Source organism: Acinonyx jubatus, chromosome D1 (genome assembly GCF_027475565.1).
Source record: "Acinonyx jubatus isolate Ajub_Pintada_27869175 chromosome D1, VMU_Ajub_asm_v1.0, whole genome shotgun sequence".
NCBI lineage: Eukaryota > Metazoa > Chordata > Mammalia > Carnivora > Felidae > Acinonyx > Acinonyx jubatus.
In genome coordinates, this window is record NC_069390.1 from 4586071 (window position 1) to 4605635 (window position 19565).

A 19565-nucleotide genomic window follows, 5' to 3' on the forward strand; every position below is an offset into this window, starting at 1 on the left:
AGTAACGACACGTTAAAACCTTCAAGGGTCTAACTCACGCCGCATCCTCTAGTAAAACCACGTACAAACTGACCTCCCGGACTCCTAGCAGTGACAGAGCGGAAGTCCAAACGGGAGACCGCCTTGCTTCTGCACCAGGGCCAAGAAGCAGAGTGTGAGAGTCCACATGACACGCTGCCTTCCTGTCCATGCAGAGAGGAGACAGGCAGGCCAGCAAAGACGTGGGTGGGGAACTTCCTATACGTCCTCCTTCCCCCACCGCCCATTCCCACCTGGAATATTCTCTCTGCTTCTCCTACTGAATCAATCCCTTCTTTTTCTTTCCTGACTCTGTTTCTTCCCTACGTGTGCCACGAGGGACGCTGCTGGCCGGAATGGTTAAACAGGGGCACAGGCGCTTTCCCCGAGGGTGAACGCCGAGCACTCTGGCCCGCTCCCAGCGCTGGCCGGACGCGTAAGACACGACACGGGCAGGGACCCTGCCTGCTAAGTCGCGGCGTCAGCCGTCTGAAGAGACCGTCTGGAAGTTGGACTGGACTCCCTGCGTCGTGGACGTAAACAATCGTGTTCCCCTCCACAAAACGCCGAAATACACAGAAAGCACCTAGTGCAGGAGGGAGAAAGCAGCGCCTTCGCATTCCCAGGGCCTGGCACGGCAGATGCCACAAGACACGCATGACGGCCAGGCCGCCGGGTGCGGTGACACAGGGCAGAAGGAGAAAGGAAAGCGGCAGCGCTGGGGTGGGCAGGGGACCTCCCGGACCGGCCTCTCCCACAGAGATTCCCGAAGGAAGAGCCTCTGACCCTCACCTAGTTCTCCGCTGCGGGAGAACAGCACTCGTGGCCCACAGACGGCTCTCCTCCACCGGGCCTCGGGGTGTGTGGCTCGTGCTCTCAGCGGACCGCCTGAGTGAAGTCCCTGCTGGCTCAGCGCGCGGAGGCCCCCAGCGGAAAAACGAGCGGAGCCACGCTGCGCCGAGCACTCCTCAAATAAGACATCTACCCATCAGACTGACACGCCGCTCCAGCTCGGCTTAAGGCAACTCAGCCTCAAAGATCAGTTCCTAAAAGATGAACTCAGCCTCAAAGCTGGGAAAATGACAGGCCACAAGGACTGTCTGATTGGCAAAAAAGCCCCCAGAATCTACAGAAAAAAAGCACAAAAAGCTGAGTATCCTAAGTAGATAAATACTCTGCTTCATTTCAATTCTACCCCATCCACCAGTGTAGACACTACATATATATAGACAAAAGCTGTAACTCGCTTAAAACTAAAACCTCGCTCAACAGCAGTACAGACGATCGGAAGGGCTAGCTTGTGTGTGCTGTTCACAGCTGGTTCCATTTCCCACGAGGTTCATGTGCTTTCTAAGCGCTATTTAAACCAAGTCACTGACCCGGCCAGCCGTGATGAAGATAGCTGCCCTACCTTGGGTGGCTCAAGCAGGAGTTCATGAAAAGATCCAAGTCTTCCTCGGATAGCTTCTAGAACACTCTTGTTGACCGAACAAGCTGAATGACTCATGCCTGGTGGGCAGATCTCTATATGGCCTTCAAATCTTGAAACAAAGCAAGGTAATTCTGTTATAATTTCAAAACAAATCAATTAAGGTGCTCCCTATCAGTATGTAGGTAGATACAGAATAGCTATACAAATATGATTATATCAACATTTCTGGAAGGATGGGAAGAAGGTGTAATAAAACCTCTCCGGGGGACAGCAACGTGATCGGAAATCCAATGGCCTACAGTTGTCAGGAGAGAAATCACATGCGATTTCCTCCCATTCCCCCACACCTTCCAGCTCCGTATACCTATAATCCTAATAGCAGGTCTCTACCAGGAAATCTGGGAAACAAAAGGAGATCAGGTCCCTGAATTATAGGCCATACCATACCATACCGTGTGCCATTTTGGGATACTGCTAATCACCAGGCCTGCGTCGGTCCCATTGGTTTTTCTTAGGTAGCCAACATTGTTTCCGACTTACAAAGCCTAAGTTACTCGTGTACGTGAGCTCAAACTACACGCATTACAGGAGAGGCTAACCAACGAGTAGAATGAGCCATCGGAATCTCAATCGGTGTTAGTGAGCACATGGGAAAAGGGGTCCCCAAGGACATCAGGAGGGGAAGGGCCTAAAAACGTGGGCATGAATTTCAAGTGACAGGACAGACCTGCAAGTAGTGTGTCAGTAGTGTGACGTCAGCTGGACATCAGTGCAAACTGGTGGCTGACCGCGCAGCGGCCGAGCCCCAGCCCCGGTTTTTCACTCCCCGGTTATGCGTGCTCCTGTGGACACTGGGAGCCTCTGCAGTGTCTCCCCCAGGCCTGCCGTGAGGGTCGCGCTCGCGCGGAGGACCGAGGATGCTGCCTGGCGCACAGCTAGCACCCGGAGAGCAGCGTCGCGGTCATCGGAAAGCCTTCCGCACACGTACGCGCTTTCTAACTCAGAGCTGCTGTAACGGCATTTAGCCATTTTCCAGTCTGAGGACACTGTGGGTGGTTTACGGTTTTGTGTGATTATGAATAAAGGTGACGCCAACCCTCACCATTTTGTGTCGCACAGTTTTCATTTTACTCGGGTAAACATCTAAGACATTGCTGGATGGTACAACAAATGTCCGTTTAACTCTGGAAAACTGCCAAACGTTTTCAGAAACCGGTCGTCTGACTCTGCATTCCCAAGAGTAACGCGTGAGCCCTCCAGGTGGCTCTCCACTGTCACAAGCATGGAGTACTGTCTATTTTGTGGTCTGGCTTAGCTGTGTAGGCGGCTGAAAGGTGGCCTCCCAAAAGATAGGTCCACACCCTATTCCCCAGGGCCTGTGAATGTTACCTTATTTGAACGTAATCAATTAAGGATCCTGAGAGGAGATTAGACTATCCGGATAGCCCCTAAATGACATTCCGGGTGTCCTTATAAAGGACACAATGGGGCACCTGGGTGGCTCGGTCAGTTGAGCATCCGACTTCGGCTCAGGTCATGATCTCGCGGCTTATGAGTTCGGGCCCCGCGTCGGACTCTGGGCTGACGGCTCGGAGCCTGGAGCCTGCTTTGGATTCTGTGTCTCCCTCTGTCTCTGCCCCTCCCCTGCTCACGTCCTGTCTCTGTCTCTCAAAAAAAATAAACAAACGTTTAAACAAAAATTTTTTTAAAGAGACACAATGGCACACAGAGAAGGGGATGTGAAGCTGAAGGAGGCAGGTGACCACAAGCCCAAAGATGCCAACAGCCACTGGAAGGTGGAAGAGGCTAAGGAGGAGCCTCGGCTAGTATCCCTGGATGCAGTGCGGCACTGCTGACACCCTGAACTTGGGCTTCCAGCATTCATTGGGACGCAGTGGTGTCTGCTGTTTTAAGCCCGTTTGTGGCTTTGTTACAACAGTTTGTTACCGCAGACACAGGAAACAAATACAATTTGTTCAAAAGGTACGTAATGGTATTTCAATGTGGTTTTAACTTGAATTTCAGTACTGACAAATGATGGGCATTTTTATATTTATTTGCTACACAAATATATTTTATTCATTAAGTGTCTGCTCAAATCTTTTGATCTTAAGAAACTGGACTGTTTTTCTTATTACTGAAGTTTTGAATATTCGTTATATAGCTGGATATAGTTCTTGCTCAGGCACATGATTTGTAAATATTCTTTGACAGTGTGTGGCCTGTCTTTTTATTTCCTAAGTAGGCTCTACATCCAGCATGGAGCCCGACACGGGGCTCCAACTCACAACCCTGAGGTCACTTGTTGATTTCTACAAACACTGCTGCTTGGATTTTGATTGGAACTACATGGGCACTTCAGATCAGATCAGTCTGGGGAGAGCTGACATCTCAACAATATTGAGTTTTCTAATCCATGAACACAGTATCTCTTTCCATTTAGATTGTCTTTGATTTCATCAATATGGAATGGTTTTCAGCATTAAATCCTACACACACTTTATAAACAGGTATACATTTAAGTACTTTCTTTTTTCTATGTAAATATTTCATAAAAATTCCAAATTCCAGTTGTTTGTTGCCATGAGAAAGAAATCCAACTAATTTTTGAATACTGACCTGATGTCGTCTTGCAATTATACTAAATTTATTTGTTAGTCCTCGGAGGGGTAGTTTAGGGGTTTGTTTGTTTTGTTGTTTTTGTTTTTTCTTGTATTCTTTCATATTCTCTGTGAAGACAGTCCTGGCATCTGCACACTGATTCAGTTTATACCTTCCTTTCCAATCTGGATGCCATTTCTTTCTTTCCTGCTTTACTACACTGGCTGGGACTCAGGAGGCTGAATACGACTGGTAATGGATATCCTTGCCACGTTCCTTGATACCAGGGGCTTATCATTTCAGTCTCTGACCATTAAGAATGGTATCGGCTACAGATTTTGTTTTAAGGGGGCCTTATCAGTTTCCAAGGTCCTTTCTATTACTAATTTATTGAGAGGTTTTTATCATAAAGGAATTTATTGAGATGACTACATGGTTTTTCTTCTTTTATCTGTTAGTATCACTGTTTGATTTTTTATTAAGACTTTATTCTCACAGTTTTAAGTTCACAGCAAAGTGGAGGGGAAAGTACAGGGACAGTCCATGTGCCCTCTACCCCCTTATGTGCAAGCCTCCCCCATTATCAGCATCCCTACTCCCAGAGTGGCATATCCATTTCAATCAATGAACCTACACCGACACAACATAATCACCACAGGTCTCGAGTTTACCATCACAGTTCATTCTTGGTGTTGTGCATTCCAGGGATTTACATAAATACATAATGACACATATCCGTCATGATGGCATCACACTATTTTCACTGCCCCGAGAGTCCCCTGCGCTCTACCCACCCATCCATCTCCCCACCGCCAACCCCTGATCTGTTGTCTCCACAGCTCTGCCTTTTCCCGAATGTCACACGGCTGGAATCATACAGTAGGTAGACTTTGCCTTGGCTCCCTTCACTTAGTAACATTTAAGGTTCTTTCATGTCTTTTCGAGGCTTGACAGCTCATTCTTTTTAGCACTGGTAATATCTGTTTGGTTATACCGCTGTTTATTTATCCGCTCGTCTACTGAAGGACATCTTGGTTGCTTCCAAGTTTTGACAAGTGTGGATAAAGCTGCCATAAACATCCGTGTGCAGGTCTGTGTGTGAACATCAGTTTTCAACTCCTTTGGGTAAATACCATAATTGCTGGATTATATTTAGTTTCGTAAGAAACTGTCAAACTGTCTTCTGCAGTGGCTGTATCATTTTGTGTTCCCACCAGCCACAAATAAGAGTTCCTATCGCTCTACCATTTTGTCTGCATTTGGTCATTATCACCGATTATATATATGTATGTGTGTGTGTGTGTGTGTGTGTGTGTGTACACACACACACACACACATTTTGCGAGAGAGAGTGCATGAACGGAGGGGAGGGGAGGAGAATATAGTATCTCAAGCAGGCTTCACATTCAGCACGGAGTCCAATGTGGGGCTCAATCCCATGACCCTGGGATCATGACCTGAGCCGAAATCAAGAGTTGGATGCTCAACTGACTGAGCCCCCCAAGCACCCCACACTGATTGATTTTTGAAGGATGAATGAGCCTTGTATTCCCAAGATAAGCGTAGTTGGTTATGACATGTTATCTTTTTAATATATTGCTGTATTTAATTTGCTAATATTTTCTTAAGGAACTCTACATCTAAGTTCTTGTGGAATCTTATTAGTTTTTCTTTTCGCCTAGTTTCAAAGTAAGGATGGCCTCATAAAATGAGCTGGAAAATGTCCTTACCCCTGTATTTTTGTAGAGTCCTTAGATCTTTGGTGGAATTCAGCAGTGAAGCGAATCTGGGCCAGGAATTTTCTTTGCCAGAAGCTTTTAAATAGGAATTAAATTTCTTCAAAAGATCTAAGATCATCATGCTAGCTATTACTTTCCGGAGTGAGCTCTGGTGGTACTTCCTTAAGAAAGCTGTCCGCGGCCTTTAAACTGTTTGCCGAGAGTTCACAGTGTTCTGTTACTCTCCTAATGTCTGTGGGGAAGGCAGTTATGTCCCCTCTTTTACTCCTGTGATTTATAATATGTATCTTTTCTACATTTTCTTAATCTGACCACAAATGTATTCATTTCATCAATCTTTTCAAAGAAAGGGCTTTTAAGTTTCACTGGTTCTTTGCATTATTTCTCTCTTCTCAATCTCTTCGATTTCTGCTCTCATCTTTATTATTTCCTTCCTGCTTTGCTCTGGGTTTCATTTGCTCTTCCTTTACTAGTTTTTCTTTTTTTAAGCATTTACTTAAAACGAGAGAAAAAAGAGAGAGAGAGAGAGAGAGCGCGCGAGCACTGGGGGGGCGGGGGGCAGACAGAGAATCTGAAGCAGGCTCCAGGCTGTCAGCACAGAGCCCAACACGAGGCTCGAACCCACAAACCGTGAGACCATGACCTGAGCCGAAGTCAGATGCTCAACCGACTGAGCCACCCAGGGGCCCCCTTCTTTTACTAGTTTCTTAAGGTAGTAGATCATTGGCACAAAACTTTGTCTTTTTCTGTCTTTCTTGATGTAAACATTTAAGGGGTGCCCGGGTGGCTCAGTCGACTGAGCATCCGACTCTTGACTTCGGCTCAGGTCATGATCCCGGGGTTGTGGGATCAAGCCCCATGTTGGGCTCTGCATGGAGCGTGGAGTCTGCCTGAGATTCTCTCTCCCTCCCTCCCTCCTTCTCTGCCCTTCCCTGGCTAGTGCACATGCAAATGCTCTCTCCCTAAGAAAAAAGGGAGAGGGAGGGAAGGGGAAGGGGAAGGGGAGGGGGAGGGGGAAGGGGAAAGGGAAGGGGAAGGGAACTGGAAGGGAAGGGAAGGGAAGGGAAGGGAAGGGAAGGGAAGGGAAGGGAAGGGAAGGGAAGGGAAGGGAAGGGGAAGGGGAAGGGGAAGGGGAAGGGAAGGGAAGGGAAGGGGAAGGGAATGGGAATGGGAAGGGAATGGGAATGGGAAGGGAATGGAATGGGAATGGAAAGGGAATGGGAATGGAAAGGGAATGGGAATGGGAATGGGAAGGGAATGGGAATGGGAAGGGAATGGGAATGGGAAGGGAATGGGAATGGGAATGGGAATGGGAATGGGAATGGGAATGGGAAGGGAATGGGAAGGGGAAGGGGAAGGGGAAGGGGAAGGGAAAGGGGAAGGGGAAGGGAATGGGAATGGGAATGGGAATGGGAAGGGAATGGGAATGGGAAGGGAATGGGAATGGGAAGGGAATGGGAATGGGAAGGGAAGGGGAATGGGAAGGGAAGGGGAATGGGAAGGGAAGGGGAATGGGAAGGGGAAGGGGAATGGGAAGGGAATGGGAATGGGAATGGGAATGGGGAGGGAGGGGAATGGGGAGGGAGGGGAAGGGGAAGGGGAAGGGGAAGGGGAAGGGGAAGGGGAAGGGGAAGGGGAAGGGGAAGGGGAAGGGGAAGGAAGGAAGGAAGGAAGGAAGGAAGGAAGGAAGGAAGGAAGGAAGGAAAGGGAGGGAGGGAGGGAGGGAAGGAAAGGGAGGGAGGGAGGGAAGGAAGGAAGGAAGTGTCTTGCTTCATTTCCAAATATTTGGGGATGTTCCAGCAATCTTAAACCCATTATGGTTGGAATAAATACTATGTATAATTAGATCATTTTAATTTGTTACGGTTTTGTGCTGAGCATCTGGTCTATCCTGATTAAAGTTCCGTGTGCACTTGGAAAGACTGCGCGCCCTGACATGGCTGGGGAAAGGCTCTGCAAGTGTCACCTGGGTCACGCGGGCTGCTACTGCTGTTCCAGTCTTCCGTGTTGTCACTGGGTTTCTGTCTAAATGCTGTGTCAATTTCTTTTAGAACTGTTTCACATTTACAGGAAAACTGCCAGGGTAACACAGACCGTCCCCACACAACCCAAACCCAGTGTCCCGTTATCAGTATCTTACAACGTTAACACATTTGTCACAATTAATACGTCAGTGTTGACACACAACATCCATACTTTATTCAGATTTCCTCAGTTTTACCTAAGGTCCGTCCTTCATTTAAGAATCCCGTCCAAGACACCACACCTTATTTACTTGTCCTGTCTCCTCAGGCTCCTCTTGGCTGGGACGGTTACTCGGACCTTACTGGGTAGGTATCCTGCAGTCCCTTCACCGGAGTCTGTCTCATGTTCTCCTCGTGACCGCGGGGCCTCTGAGAGGAAGCCCGCACAGGGAGAACGTCACTTCCGTGACGCCATAAGAGCACAGACTGTCAACACAACTTGTCACCGGCTGCCACTTTGATTATCTGGCCCAGGAAGTGTTTGCCAGAGTCGCTGTCAAGGTGCTCTTTTTTATTGTCTTTCCACACAGAACTCTCTGGAGGGAAGCCATGGTGCGCGGTCTACGCACGAGAGCAGGCAGTCTTGTTCTTCCTCCTTGAGGGGGGTGTATCCACGTGAACTCCGTGCAACTCTTCTGCAGGGGAGACGTGTCTCTGCTCTTCTGTTTATTGGTATCAGTATGAACTATCGGAAACATTCTACTCTGGGTTAGAAGACGACGCCTTGTGCCGTTGTGGGGGGTGTTGACTGGGCCAATCGGCTTTGGCCAATGAAAGCTCTGGGTGTCAGTTGGCCCAGTGCTCTTCTGACCTAACCCCGGCCACTTACACCGTGGGGTTCTGCAGGGTTTTCTGTACTTCCTAATTTTTACCTGACACGATGCTCCAGACTCCTCCTGCCCTACCTGTAGAACCAGCCACTTCTCCCAGGAGCCCCGGTTCCCTTCCCTGGAGACTGGTGTGAGGGACCGAGATCTGGCCACCGGTCCTTGTTCCCGGCGGCGGGTCACTCCTAGGCCCTTGCGGCTCACAAAGCAAGTCTTTTTGGTTCACCTCTTCACGGTCAGTGTGGGTGATTTCTAACGTCCTAGAGATTCCTTCTTTGACTGCGTCCAACTTCACCAGTAAGCCCCGAGGCCTTCTTCATCTCTGCTGCGGGCCTCATCTCCAGCACTGTCCGTGTGATGTTCTATCTCCGCTGAAGTCCCCTCACCTGCTTGCGCTTGTCCATTTTCCCCACAGGCCGTTGGCCTACTAATCAGAGTTATTTTAAATTCCCTGGCAGACAGTTCCAGCATTTTTAAATCTCGGTCTGTTGACTACTCCTGCTCTTGAGTTTTCGGGGTTTTTTAATCTTGCTCGTCTTATAATTTTTCGTGGAAAGGTGGGCAAGTCGCGTCGGGCAGTAAGTGTTTCTAGAACACACACCCCTTTCTCTCCAGGCCCTCAAGGCGGGGTTCACCTCCCCCTCCAGTCAGCGGCTGGCCTAGGTCTCGGTTCTGCTGCTGCCGTGACCTCAGCCCACTCCAGACTTCAGGTGTGTGTCCCCTTACTTCGTGTTTACAGTTAGGGCTGGTTCGCCAAGGTCTTCCCCCCGTCACTCTTTAGCTCAGTCTTTGGAGGTTCTACCCTTTAAGCTTGCTCCTGTGCCCGCAGGGTCTCCTTCCACACTGGCCTCTCCTGCCCCATCAGCCCGGGGAACCGGGACTGCCGATGGGGAAAACGTTGTTTTGGTTTAGCCTGTCTCAGGCAGCTGACAGGTCCTTAGGTCTCCCTGACCTCGCTTCAGTGCGAGGGGACCTCTAATGGTCGGGGCCCATAATGCGTCCCCACCTGTCTTGTGGGCTAGAGAGTTTTTTGCGGTTCCTTCTGCCTACTGCAAATGGTCTCCAGCTGTGTCTTTGGGGCTAGAGCGTGTCCTTAGTAGCCAAAGAGCTTCGCTCAGCAGGAGAGAGGGTAGAGGAGGATCACGGAGGGGGATCGTGCATTCTGCCCAAAGGCCGCTGCTCTGGTTCCTCGCGCCCGGGGCAAAGCGGAGTGTTCTCTCGTCTGCCCGGCTCTGCCTGCCACGGCCGCTGGCTGCCACCGCGGCTCCCCGGGGAAGGGCCTGCAGGTGTATGCAAATTACCCTGTGCCTACAGCTCTGAGGTTTCTCGGCCCTCCTTGCCCCCTAGGGAGCTTCGGGACTGTCACAGCCTACTAGTCTACATTTACGGAAAACGTATCTGAACTATAATTTATCACGATGAGAAAAACTGTGAGCGCACCTCAGTTCCTTGGTGTAAGACAAGAACCGACATACATACTAACTTACCCCATCTCATGTCTTAAGTTTTATTAAAATAATCTAAAATTCATTGTTTTCCCCAACACGTGACTTATTCAATGATTCTTTCTTAAAAGTTAACCTTCACGTTCATGTTAATAATGCTCACCCCGCCCCCCCATCCATTTCATTTATCATCAATTTTACCAATATTATCCCTTCGAGTTCTTTATTCTAACTTATTTTCCGTTGGTTTCGGCAAAGTACAATCTTCACAAAATGTACCCCCTGAACAGAAACCAGATGGGCACACTGAGGTCACAGAGGCTTTAAAATGGCTCTCCCGCCCCCACACAGCAGCAACGGCGCGTCAGGGTCGCAGTCCCGCCCTGCTTTCCGGTATCCAGTTACAATACCCACGGAAGATCTATTCACATGCACAGAGAACAGGCCTGGCAGTCCGACTCGCTTTGTAGTTGACCCACAACTTCTTAGCCAGATACCTTCAGGATTTATCCTTTCTTCTTGGGATTCAGAAAGCTCATCAGGAAAAGGCTAGAATCTGAGCCCTCCCCCCCTAATATTTAATCTTGTTTAGTATTTGATAAACCTTTCTGATTTGAAGACAAGTTCCTTCTGGTCAGAACTTTCCTCCTCTTACTGGGGTATCTCCTCTGTCCGCTTTAGGCTGCACAGCGGTGTGGTTCTTCTCTTCTATACACAAAGACGCATCCTTGTTCTCAGAAGTAGCCTTCTCAAGGCAGGGCAGCTGGTCGAAGCCACCAACACCGCTTCAGGTGCTTCCAGACCATTTTCAGAGATGGTGCCACCACCGTGAGGCAGGACCAGCAGGATGACAGTCCCGCACCACCTGACTGACACCTGAAAAGTTGCCGGTTACGTGACTTGAAACAGAATTTACAGAAGACACGGTCAAAGCTGCAGATGCAATCTCCAAATTACAAGGCATTTGAAGCAGGGTTGCCAGACTGCCCTTCCCCGACCGCTAACCAAGAACTCAACAGACCAGGACAAGAGATCAGGTATCTGGGAAGCAGAATGGCTGTCCTCACTACTTTGCTAGAAACCAAAATTACATCGTTAGAAACACATCCAGAAACCCTGGACGGCCGAGATTTTCATCTGCTGACGGCAGCCCTTTTCTGTCCTCTTCATGCCCTCTGGTTTACCGGATAAATCCAACAGCGAGTGAGAAAACACAAACTCTAATCTCTAAACCACATATTCCTGCAATGCTTACGGATACGTACCTCTTCTCATGCTCCAGGGAACCATCAGAAAACGCTGATGATCACTAAGCGAATTAGCCAGCAGTGGACATAAACTGTGAAGAATGACACGACGAACACAAATGGCTGGCCCGGGACACACACTTGGGGGAAGCACACCACATTTCTGGTTCTCACTTTGCTCAAATTTTGCCGTAAAGGCCTCAAGCCACCTGCCCATCCATTTGAAAACAGCCTCACCAACTGCAGTGGCCTCACATGTGAAACCCCCAAAGGCTCAATGTGAAGCCTCAAGCTAGCACGAGGAGGAAAGAATCACAAGACTGAAAGTCCCTGAACCGCTGCGTGGAGGAGAGAGAGCTGCCCACCGACCAGGAGAACACCTCTTTTCCACTTTCATATTTAGGAAAGAAGCTTCTCCGCTGTGACGTGTTTTATGACAGCACTTACAGCAACATTTTCGTAACTGGTACAAATACCCGGACGCTGCCCATAAACAGCGTCACCAAACTATATCCCTACCTACCACGTTCACATAAAACTAACTTACAGTTTATGTGGTGGAAAAAGATTCGGCACCTGCAATTCAAGGGCATGATGTTGCACTTTATCAACCAACGACTTTGCACTTTTAGGAAATCTAAAAGCACGACAACATGGCTCGTTGCTGTAAGACAAAAGGAAAGCTTACGTTGGTCGCCGTGTCTCAAGTAAAGTCAGCAATATCTGGATTGCACTGACGATGGCTGATTCATTTTTCTCCTTGTGGAAAATATTTGATAGAAGCTGTTCTATAATTTCTTGCCTGGGGAGACAAATCAACAGTCAAGTGCTAACCGTAACATCATTTAACAGTAACGTCAGAGAAAAAAAATCACGCTACCGGTAAGGCAAGTATCCGTTTTACTGAATGTTTTATTTTTAATACATTTATTAGAGCACACAAGTGATCCTGCTTATTAGAAATGCAACTCTCCCACATACACTTTCCTACTCGCCCCACCCCACCGCCTCAGCAGAATTACCTGGGCCCTGCTTGCCTTTGCCAATCTTGCCGAGAGCCAACAAATACTTCAAGATTGGCGGTCACCTCCCACTGAGACCAGGGTGGTGGCGGTGGTAGCTGTGGGTGGTAATAAGATTTGGAACTCCATGCCCCACAAAAGAAGGGTAATTTTTCAAAAAGGTAAATAGAACCCACAAGTGTTTTCCCACAAAGGCACTGATGTATAATTAACTAAGATCTGAAACAGGTAAAAGACAAGATCAATTGTTGCATTTTACCCTCTAATTAAAATCCGGTAAATCAAAGTAACACGGTAGCAATGAAATGGATCTGACTGAACTACTGCCCAAAAAGTATTCTCTGCGGGCTGGCTCTTCCCATTACATATTCAAGGTCATGATCAATGTAAAACACAAGGGTAACTTGTTAGGTAAACTTACATGGGTGTTCTCAAGGAAAAATCTCAGTTTCTCAGGATCTCAGTATTTCCGAATCCAAGTGAATTAGAACTGGGGTCTCCCGTACAATGGGGCCTACAGCTGGGGAGCCCCCGCTGCACACCCAGCGGAGACGCCAGTCATGCGGAGGACAGCTGTGCCCGCCGCAGCCCAACACCGCCGCCCTCTCCAGGCTAGGGCAGCAAGCAGGAGAATCTCCTTTTATTTGGGGGAAGCAAATACAACCGGTGCCTAACTTCAGAGGACCCCGGTGCTGGAAGGAGCTCTCACACACTCCCAGACCAGCACTGAAACCCCTTGTGAGACCTTGGCCCAAAACAGCACCGTAAACGCTACTCAACGCACGGCAGTCCAGAGAATACTAGGTTTGGGCTTGAGCTCTGGAAAACAGACCGCTTTTTCACAGTAAATATGTCTATTCTTCAAATAGCAGCCTCACCCCAGGTAGAGGGGTATGGACACGGCGACCAACTACAGACGTCCACCTTCTCGTTCAAGTGATGTTCTTACTTAGCAGCTTGAAACCACAATAGACAGGGGTGCCTGGGGGGGCTCAGTGGGTTAAGCATCCGACTTCAATTCAGGTCACGATCTCACGGTTCATGGGTTTGAGCCCTGCATCGGGCTCTGTGCTGACGGCTCAGAGCCTGGAGCCTGCTTCGGATTCTGTGTCTCCCTCTCTCTCTGACCCTCCCCTGCTCGCTCGCTCTCACTCTCTCTCTCTCTCAAAAACAAATAAACGTTAAAATCTTAAAAAATGTAATACTGCTATATTACGCCATAATTTATCAAACATAAACAGGTATTATACATTACTACCTAATAATATATCAACTATATACAAATGCTATTACGATTAGTAAGTTTACCAAGCCTGTAGAAGCCTTTGGTCACTGTGCATTTTCTTAATCAACAGACACTAAGAAACCACCATAACGTGGGAGCATGTGTGATATTAAAAGGGGCTGGTTCTCATCTCAAGAAGAGTGTGGGAGGCGCTGTTGTAGAGTAAGTCTCCCACTGCTAAGTGCAGTGAAGATTTAACTCAGTGATAGCATGGGACTCCTGACTCCTCAAGTCCACGAATTTGAAGAAATTTACTCCAACTAATATTTAATGATGTCAATTCTGAGTATGTACCTACATAATTCAATTTATAGCTGATCCAGGACTAAAGACACAGCTTGAACTCTAAGAGCTAGTCCATACACAGGCTTCATGGGTCAGATTCCACATTTGAGAGGGCTCTGGTGGCGCTGAAACTCCGTGATTAATGTTGGTCAGTCTGACATTCAAGGCGAACCTGCTGTCCCAGGTGGCCAGAGTCAACCACATGAGGCCACTCTACTCAAACTGCAATTAGTCTCAATTGATCTGTCCTAAGTGTAAAATATATGCTGGGTTTCCAAAACTTTGGGCAAAGAATGTCGAATACCTCAATAATTTTTTAAATGAGATGTTCAAATATTTTGTATCAATTAGATTAAATAATTATTACAATTAATTTCACCCTTTACTTGAATGTGGCTACTGGATAATTTAAAATTACATCTTTTATTTCTGTTGGACAACTGCTGTCATGAACCACAGATTGTTGGTATTCAATAGGTTTTTACCCTACTCAAATGGGAATTTGACGTGGTTCAACCTAATACTATGATTACTGGTATTTGAATGTGGAATGTCTTATATTTATAAGAAAAGTACATATGCCATAAAGCCAAGAATAACGGAAATGGGATGGGTAAAATGACATATCACTCAGGAACCAATAATCTGTTTCGCTCCCTCAGAATTAGTCAACTCCTTCCTAGTCAACAATACTCACTGGGAAAACACAACTCTGCTTCTCCGATGACAGACTACAAAAGTTACGACGTGTCTAATTTGGTCCTTGCTCATCTCACACTTGCCAGGTAAGTAATACACACAAATGTTTTATCTGAATAAAAGGACCTTCCAGGTAGTTGAGCCAAAAGAAGCCACATGAACGTCAACGTACAGAAGGATCGCAAGAGGACGGGCGAAGTCATCAGCGAGAACAAGAGCGGCCGTGCACTGAAGCAAGGCTGCCACTCGTACCTCACAGCCCACGGTGTGTGCACCCTCTCTACTTACTCATCTGAAGGGCGGAAATGCCTGATTCTTCTTTATGCCAACAGCCTGCAGCCGTGTGGATGCGGGTCGAATGTATGCCCAAGCTTGATGGTAAGCATTCTTTCAGAAAATTTGTGAATCTACAGAAACTAATACCTACGGGTTGGCCATTCGCATATTTCGGAACAGCACAGCATCCCCAAGCTATCTTCCACCCACACAGGAGACGGCTGCTCAAAGGCACGGTCTCAAAATAAGTGCACGAGCAGTTCAAAGACACAGAACATATAGGGCTTGTGACCCTTCCATCAGGTCTGGTCAGGTTGCCCCTAGTCAGCTGCAAGGATACAGTAAACACTAAGAAGAGCTTCTAGTAAGAACCATGGACTAAAATGGGTCAAATTAGTTTGTGTATAAGACTCTTCACCAAAGACTTACGGGGCAGTGACTACAGTTATACTGCGGCCACCCCCTCTTAGGATGGCTTTACAGAATTCTAGTTTACAACTACTTGAAGGTTGAAAGTCCACACACAAATGTCATTTATTCCCCTTCTTACCCTGTGGGTCTCCAGCGGGCCCCACAGACAGCTGAGGTCAGATAAGCCGGCTCTCCTACCTTCTCAGCCACCCGAGGGGATTTTGCAGGGACACAATTCCCACACAAGGAAGACTTACCAACACTCACAATGGTAACACGTCAAACGGCATCAATAAGAACAAAGAACAAGAACAGACTTTGAAACATACTTTTCTAGAGTGGCAAGCAGGGGATCTGGTTCTGAACTGTTCTGGATCTGTAACATCTGGTCTCTGCTCAGGCGAACAATTTCACAAAGTGACTGTGAAGCATTTGAATGCCGCTGAAGGGAAAAAGTACAATTTTAACTATCAAACACGTCAAATGTCAAATTTATAATAAAACATTAGAGAAGAAAATGCTTAAGAAATAACACAAATTAACACTGGCCATAATAAGCTGCAGTGAACAGAAAGTCAAGCTCAAAAGAAGTCACGTAGGTAAAGACACGAGCAATTTACTCTGCCAGGCTAATGAGCTCCATGTAACAACACTGCACGGTACAGATTTCCGTGTGTAGGGACATGTGGTCAAAGTTCTGGCAAGGAAGAATTTCGACAAGTGAAAACTTGAAGAAAACACGTCCCCAAATACAGCTGACCTTTTAGCAACACGGGTTTGAACCGCACGAGTTCACTTACACGCGGATTTTCTTAATACAGTACCATACTCATGTAAGTATGCATTTTCTCTTCCTTAGGACTTTCTTAACAACACTGTCTTTCCTCTAGCTTACTTTATTAGAAGAACGTGCACGGAACACATCCGCAATCTATGTGCTAACTGATGGCTGACCTGATCGGCAAGGCTTATGGTCAATCGCAGGCTATCAGCAGTTAAGCGTCCGTGGAGTCCAAACTTTTACGTGGATTTTCGACTTCGTAGGGGGTTGGCACCCCTCGCCCCTGTGTTGTTCAAAGGTCAACTGTATATACTCTTATTAGCATAGAAGCTCATAAATTGGCTTTTAAATTGGCACTGATTTAAAAAATAAAGACAGGGGTTCCTGGGTGGCTCAGTCGGTTAAGTGTCTGACTTTAGCTCAGGTCATGATCTCACTACTGGTGAGTTCCAGCCCCGTGTCGGGCCCTGGGCTGACACCGTGGAGCCTGCTTCGGATTCTCTCTCCCTTTCTCCCCGCGACTCGCGTGCAAGCACTCTCTGCCTCTCTCTCAAAAATAAATGGACGTTAACCAAAAAAAAAAAAAGACAAAGCTTCCTGGAATATGCCAATGGTAAGAAATACTGCATGTTCTCCTCGTGTGTGGCGTAACAGCCTGCCAGGAAAGGTCCGAAGTCTCAGCACCCGCGCGCATCACGTTCTGTGGCACGTGACACGGGCACAGTTGACAGCGATCCTCTGGCACAGATGACGACACGTGCCAGGACAGCAAAATCCACTGACCAGAATTAGGAGCCTGACGCTTCCTTCACGAACACAAACCAGTCAGTGCCATTTTAGCATGTAATGTATCCCATAATACAAAACAGAAGTATCGACAGGACTGTCCAGAGGCAAAATTAACTTTCTTGCAAGGCAAGTAAAGAAGGTGTTAATGCCCCAGATGCTTTGTCCTTGAAAAAAGAAAAAAGAAAGCTGCAGAGCTGGGCTTCTCCTTTATCAGTTTCTCCTGAACCTCGCAGGCAGGTATAACTAACTTCCCGTTGAGTAATCAAGCTCTGCCGTTCAGGAACGTGAACCTGGCGAAAGGCAAGCCTCGTCCACGGACACATACTCCCCCCGAGTGGCACGGGCCGCGCTCCCCGTCACTCTCTCCATGGCCCGCACTGGCCACACCTGGGTCACACGGGAAGCGTCCAACCCCCCGGCACGGGAGGGGTTACCACCCCAACCAGACGGTGGGCTCCCGCAGGGCAGGGCTCCCGCACTCGAGCACCCGCACGGCACGGGCGTGCGCGGGACTGTGTTCTGAAGGTCGGCAGTGACGACACCGAGGGGAGCGCCAGCTGCACGGTCCCGAGGGCAAGACGGGGAACGAATAGCACCTTTAATGACTAACTTTTTTTTTTTTTTTTTTTGGAAAAGCCCATTTCAGCTGAACTCCAGGTAGCAAAGGTTTTGAGTGCACCAGAGTAGAAGGGGCTAACTCAACCTCGGTAGAAAATTCACCTTTGTGAGCCAAATGTCCTCCGGGGACACACGCCTAGCTTTTTGCTACTCCTCCGTGGGGCTCACTCTTCAAACTAAGTGGCCACCTAGAGGCCTAAAGAGAGGGTCCCCCGACCTCCCCGCCTCTACTTTAAAGCAGCCCCTTCACAGACAGTAGGCTGAGCCCCACAGAAGTGCCACGTGCGCGGGGAGAAAGGGCTGAACGCCCGCAATCCCTCGTGGCCCAGCCCTGCTGAAGGTGGCAGCCAGAGCAGTGGCAGAGGAGCAGAGCGACGGGTCCCTCCACGAGGCGGACGGGCTGGTCCTGGGGACCCCTCCCCGACCCCGCACGGGCATCCCCTGGGCACACAGCTCTGTCTTCATGCTCCAACCCGGCCTCGATCCTATTGCCAAGTCCGTCGTCAGCACCCGGGACAAAGCCAAACCCTCACGTGAGCGCCGTGAGCCAGGCCAGGAAGTGCCACCGCCAGGAGCCCAACGCTCTAGGGGTCCGGTGGTGGCGAAGATTCTGAGGTGCCGCCCGGAAAGCTTTAGCCAGAACAGAGACAAACAAGTGCAGATGTGGCCACACCATTTGGGCTCAAGATGTGCACGCAAGAAAAAAGGAGTGTGGACGGAGGTCTGCGGCAAAGGCGAGCAGACGCAGCACGAAATCCCAGCTCCGGGAGACGGTGCTGGAGCCGGGGCCTGCTGTCTTCCACATTTCCGGAAAAGTTCTGGGCAACAGGAAAATGTAGTAGTTTTTAAACCCTTCCGTGTATAGAAAACGGTCAACCTGAACAACACCTGTCCTCTACCTTCACGTCTCGTACAATTATGTTCTGTGCACATAAACACGGTTGCTTTTTAAAAAACAAAACAAGAACATCAAGTTTACAGTCGCACAAGAGAACTTACGTCTTCTTCTTGCGATGGATGAACTATTTCCACAAGCCTCTGGATAATTTGCTCCTCATTTAACCACTGTAAAACACATTGTAGAGGTAATCATAGCAATGCGTGGCTTTTGTTCAAGCCCCAATGAAGATTAACATACTTGGAAATATCCATCACATTTTAAGTGGAATGTTACAGGTTTCTCTGGACTTTGAACACTACAGGAAATTAAAAGTCCCCCAAGGAAAATGCCAGTGAATATATTATTTAAACAGCAGCCAACAGTACCAACTATGCCCCAAATTACAGTTCCCACACATAGAAATTCTACCATCAGCTTCTCGGCCACAGAGTAATTCTCAGACACCACCCACTAAAAGGGTCTGTGTTCTGACTGTTGAGGGGAGGTGGAATTTATACATCTTCTATAAGCGTATGTACATCTTCGCTTTCAGACAGCTTCAGAAACGCTGACGAAAGCAGTATTTGGTATCAGGCCTCTGGGTTAAAACATATGATGAACTTTCAGACTCAAAACCAAAGCAGCCACAGGGAGCACAGGGGCAGTACCCCACAGCAGGAGAGTTTGTCTGCCCCGTCACGAGTTCGTAAAGAGCTGGTATCCTGACCAGAACAATCTCCCCTCCACACGTGAGGTACTGCTGGGACTGCCAACAGGAAGAGGAAAGGAGTGAGGAAGAATAAACCACAAGTCAGCTAGTGGAGTATTAGTTGCGCACGGACAGGAACACCGTAACAAACAAAGCACTCGCAACCGCGAAAGGACACACAAAAACAAAAACAACCCCCAAACGAGCAAAACCCAAAGGTTAAAGGAGACTGGGGACAGGGGGGAGGCGTGGCACCGGGTGGCAAGAAATCAAACACACTTTGCTGAAGGCCCAGCTGTCTGGTCCTCAAGGAGGGCGGTGCCCAAAGGAAAGGCACACGAAGCTACCAGAGGGCACACAGCTAGAGGTCCCACTTCACATTTTAAGACCAGTTTTAAAACGGGGACGTGAATCCCCCTCCTGGGTGTCTTGCTCAAGTGCAGACTTTGATTCAGCAGGGCGGGGGGAGCTGAGCTC

The 19565-nt window shown here is 48.3% G+C and overlaps 1 protein-coding gene across 31 annotated transcripts in view; it reads right to left on the minus strand.

Moving 5' to 3' along the window:
• Window positions 1-19565, minus strand: part of PPP6R3 (protein phosphatase 6 regulatory subunit 3) — a 135793-nt gene that overhangs the window by 39963 nt on the left and 76265 nt on the right. For all 31 annotated transcript variants that reach the window (XM_027045546.2, XM_027045545.2, XM_027045544.2 and 28 more), the window contains 4 exons: window positions 18499-18564; window positions 15641-15753; window positions 12022-12135; window positions 1430-1559 (listed from right to left, as the gene is read on the minus strand). In XM_027045546.2, coding sequence (XP_026901347.1) covers window positions 1430-1559; window positions 12022-12135; window positions 15641-15753; window positions 18499-18564 — 423 coding nt within the window. The remainder of the gene's footprint in view (window positions 1-1429; window positions 1560-12021; window positions 12136-15640; window positions 15754-18498; window positions 18565-19565) is intronic.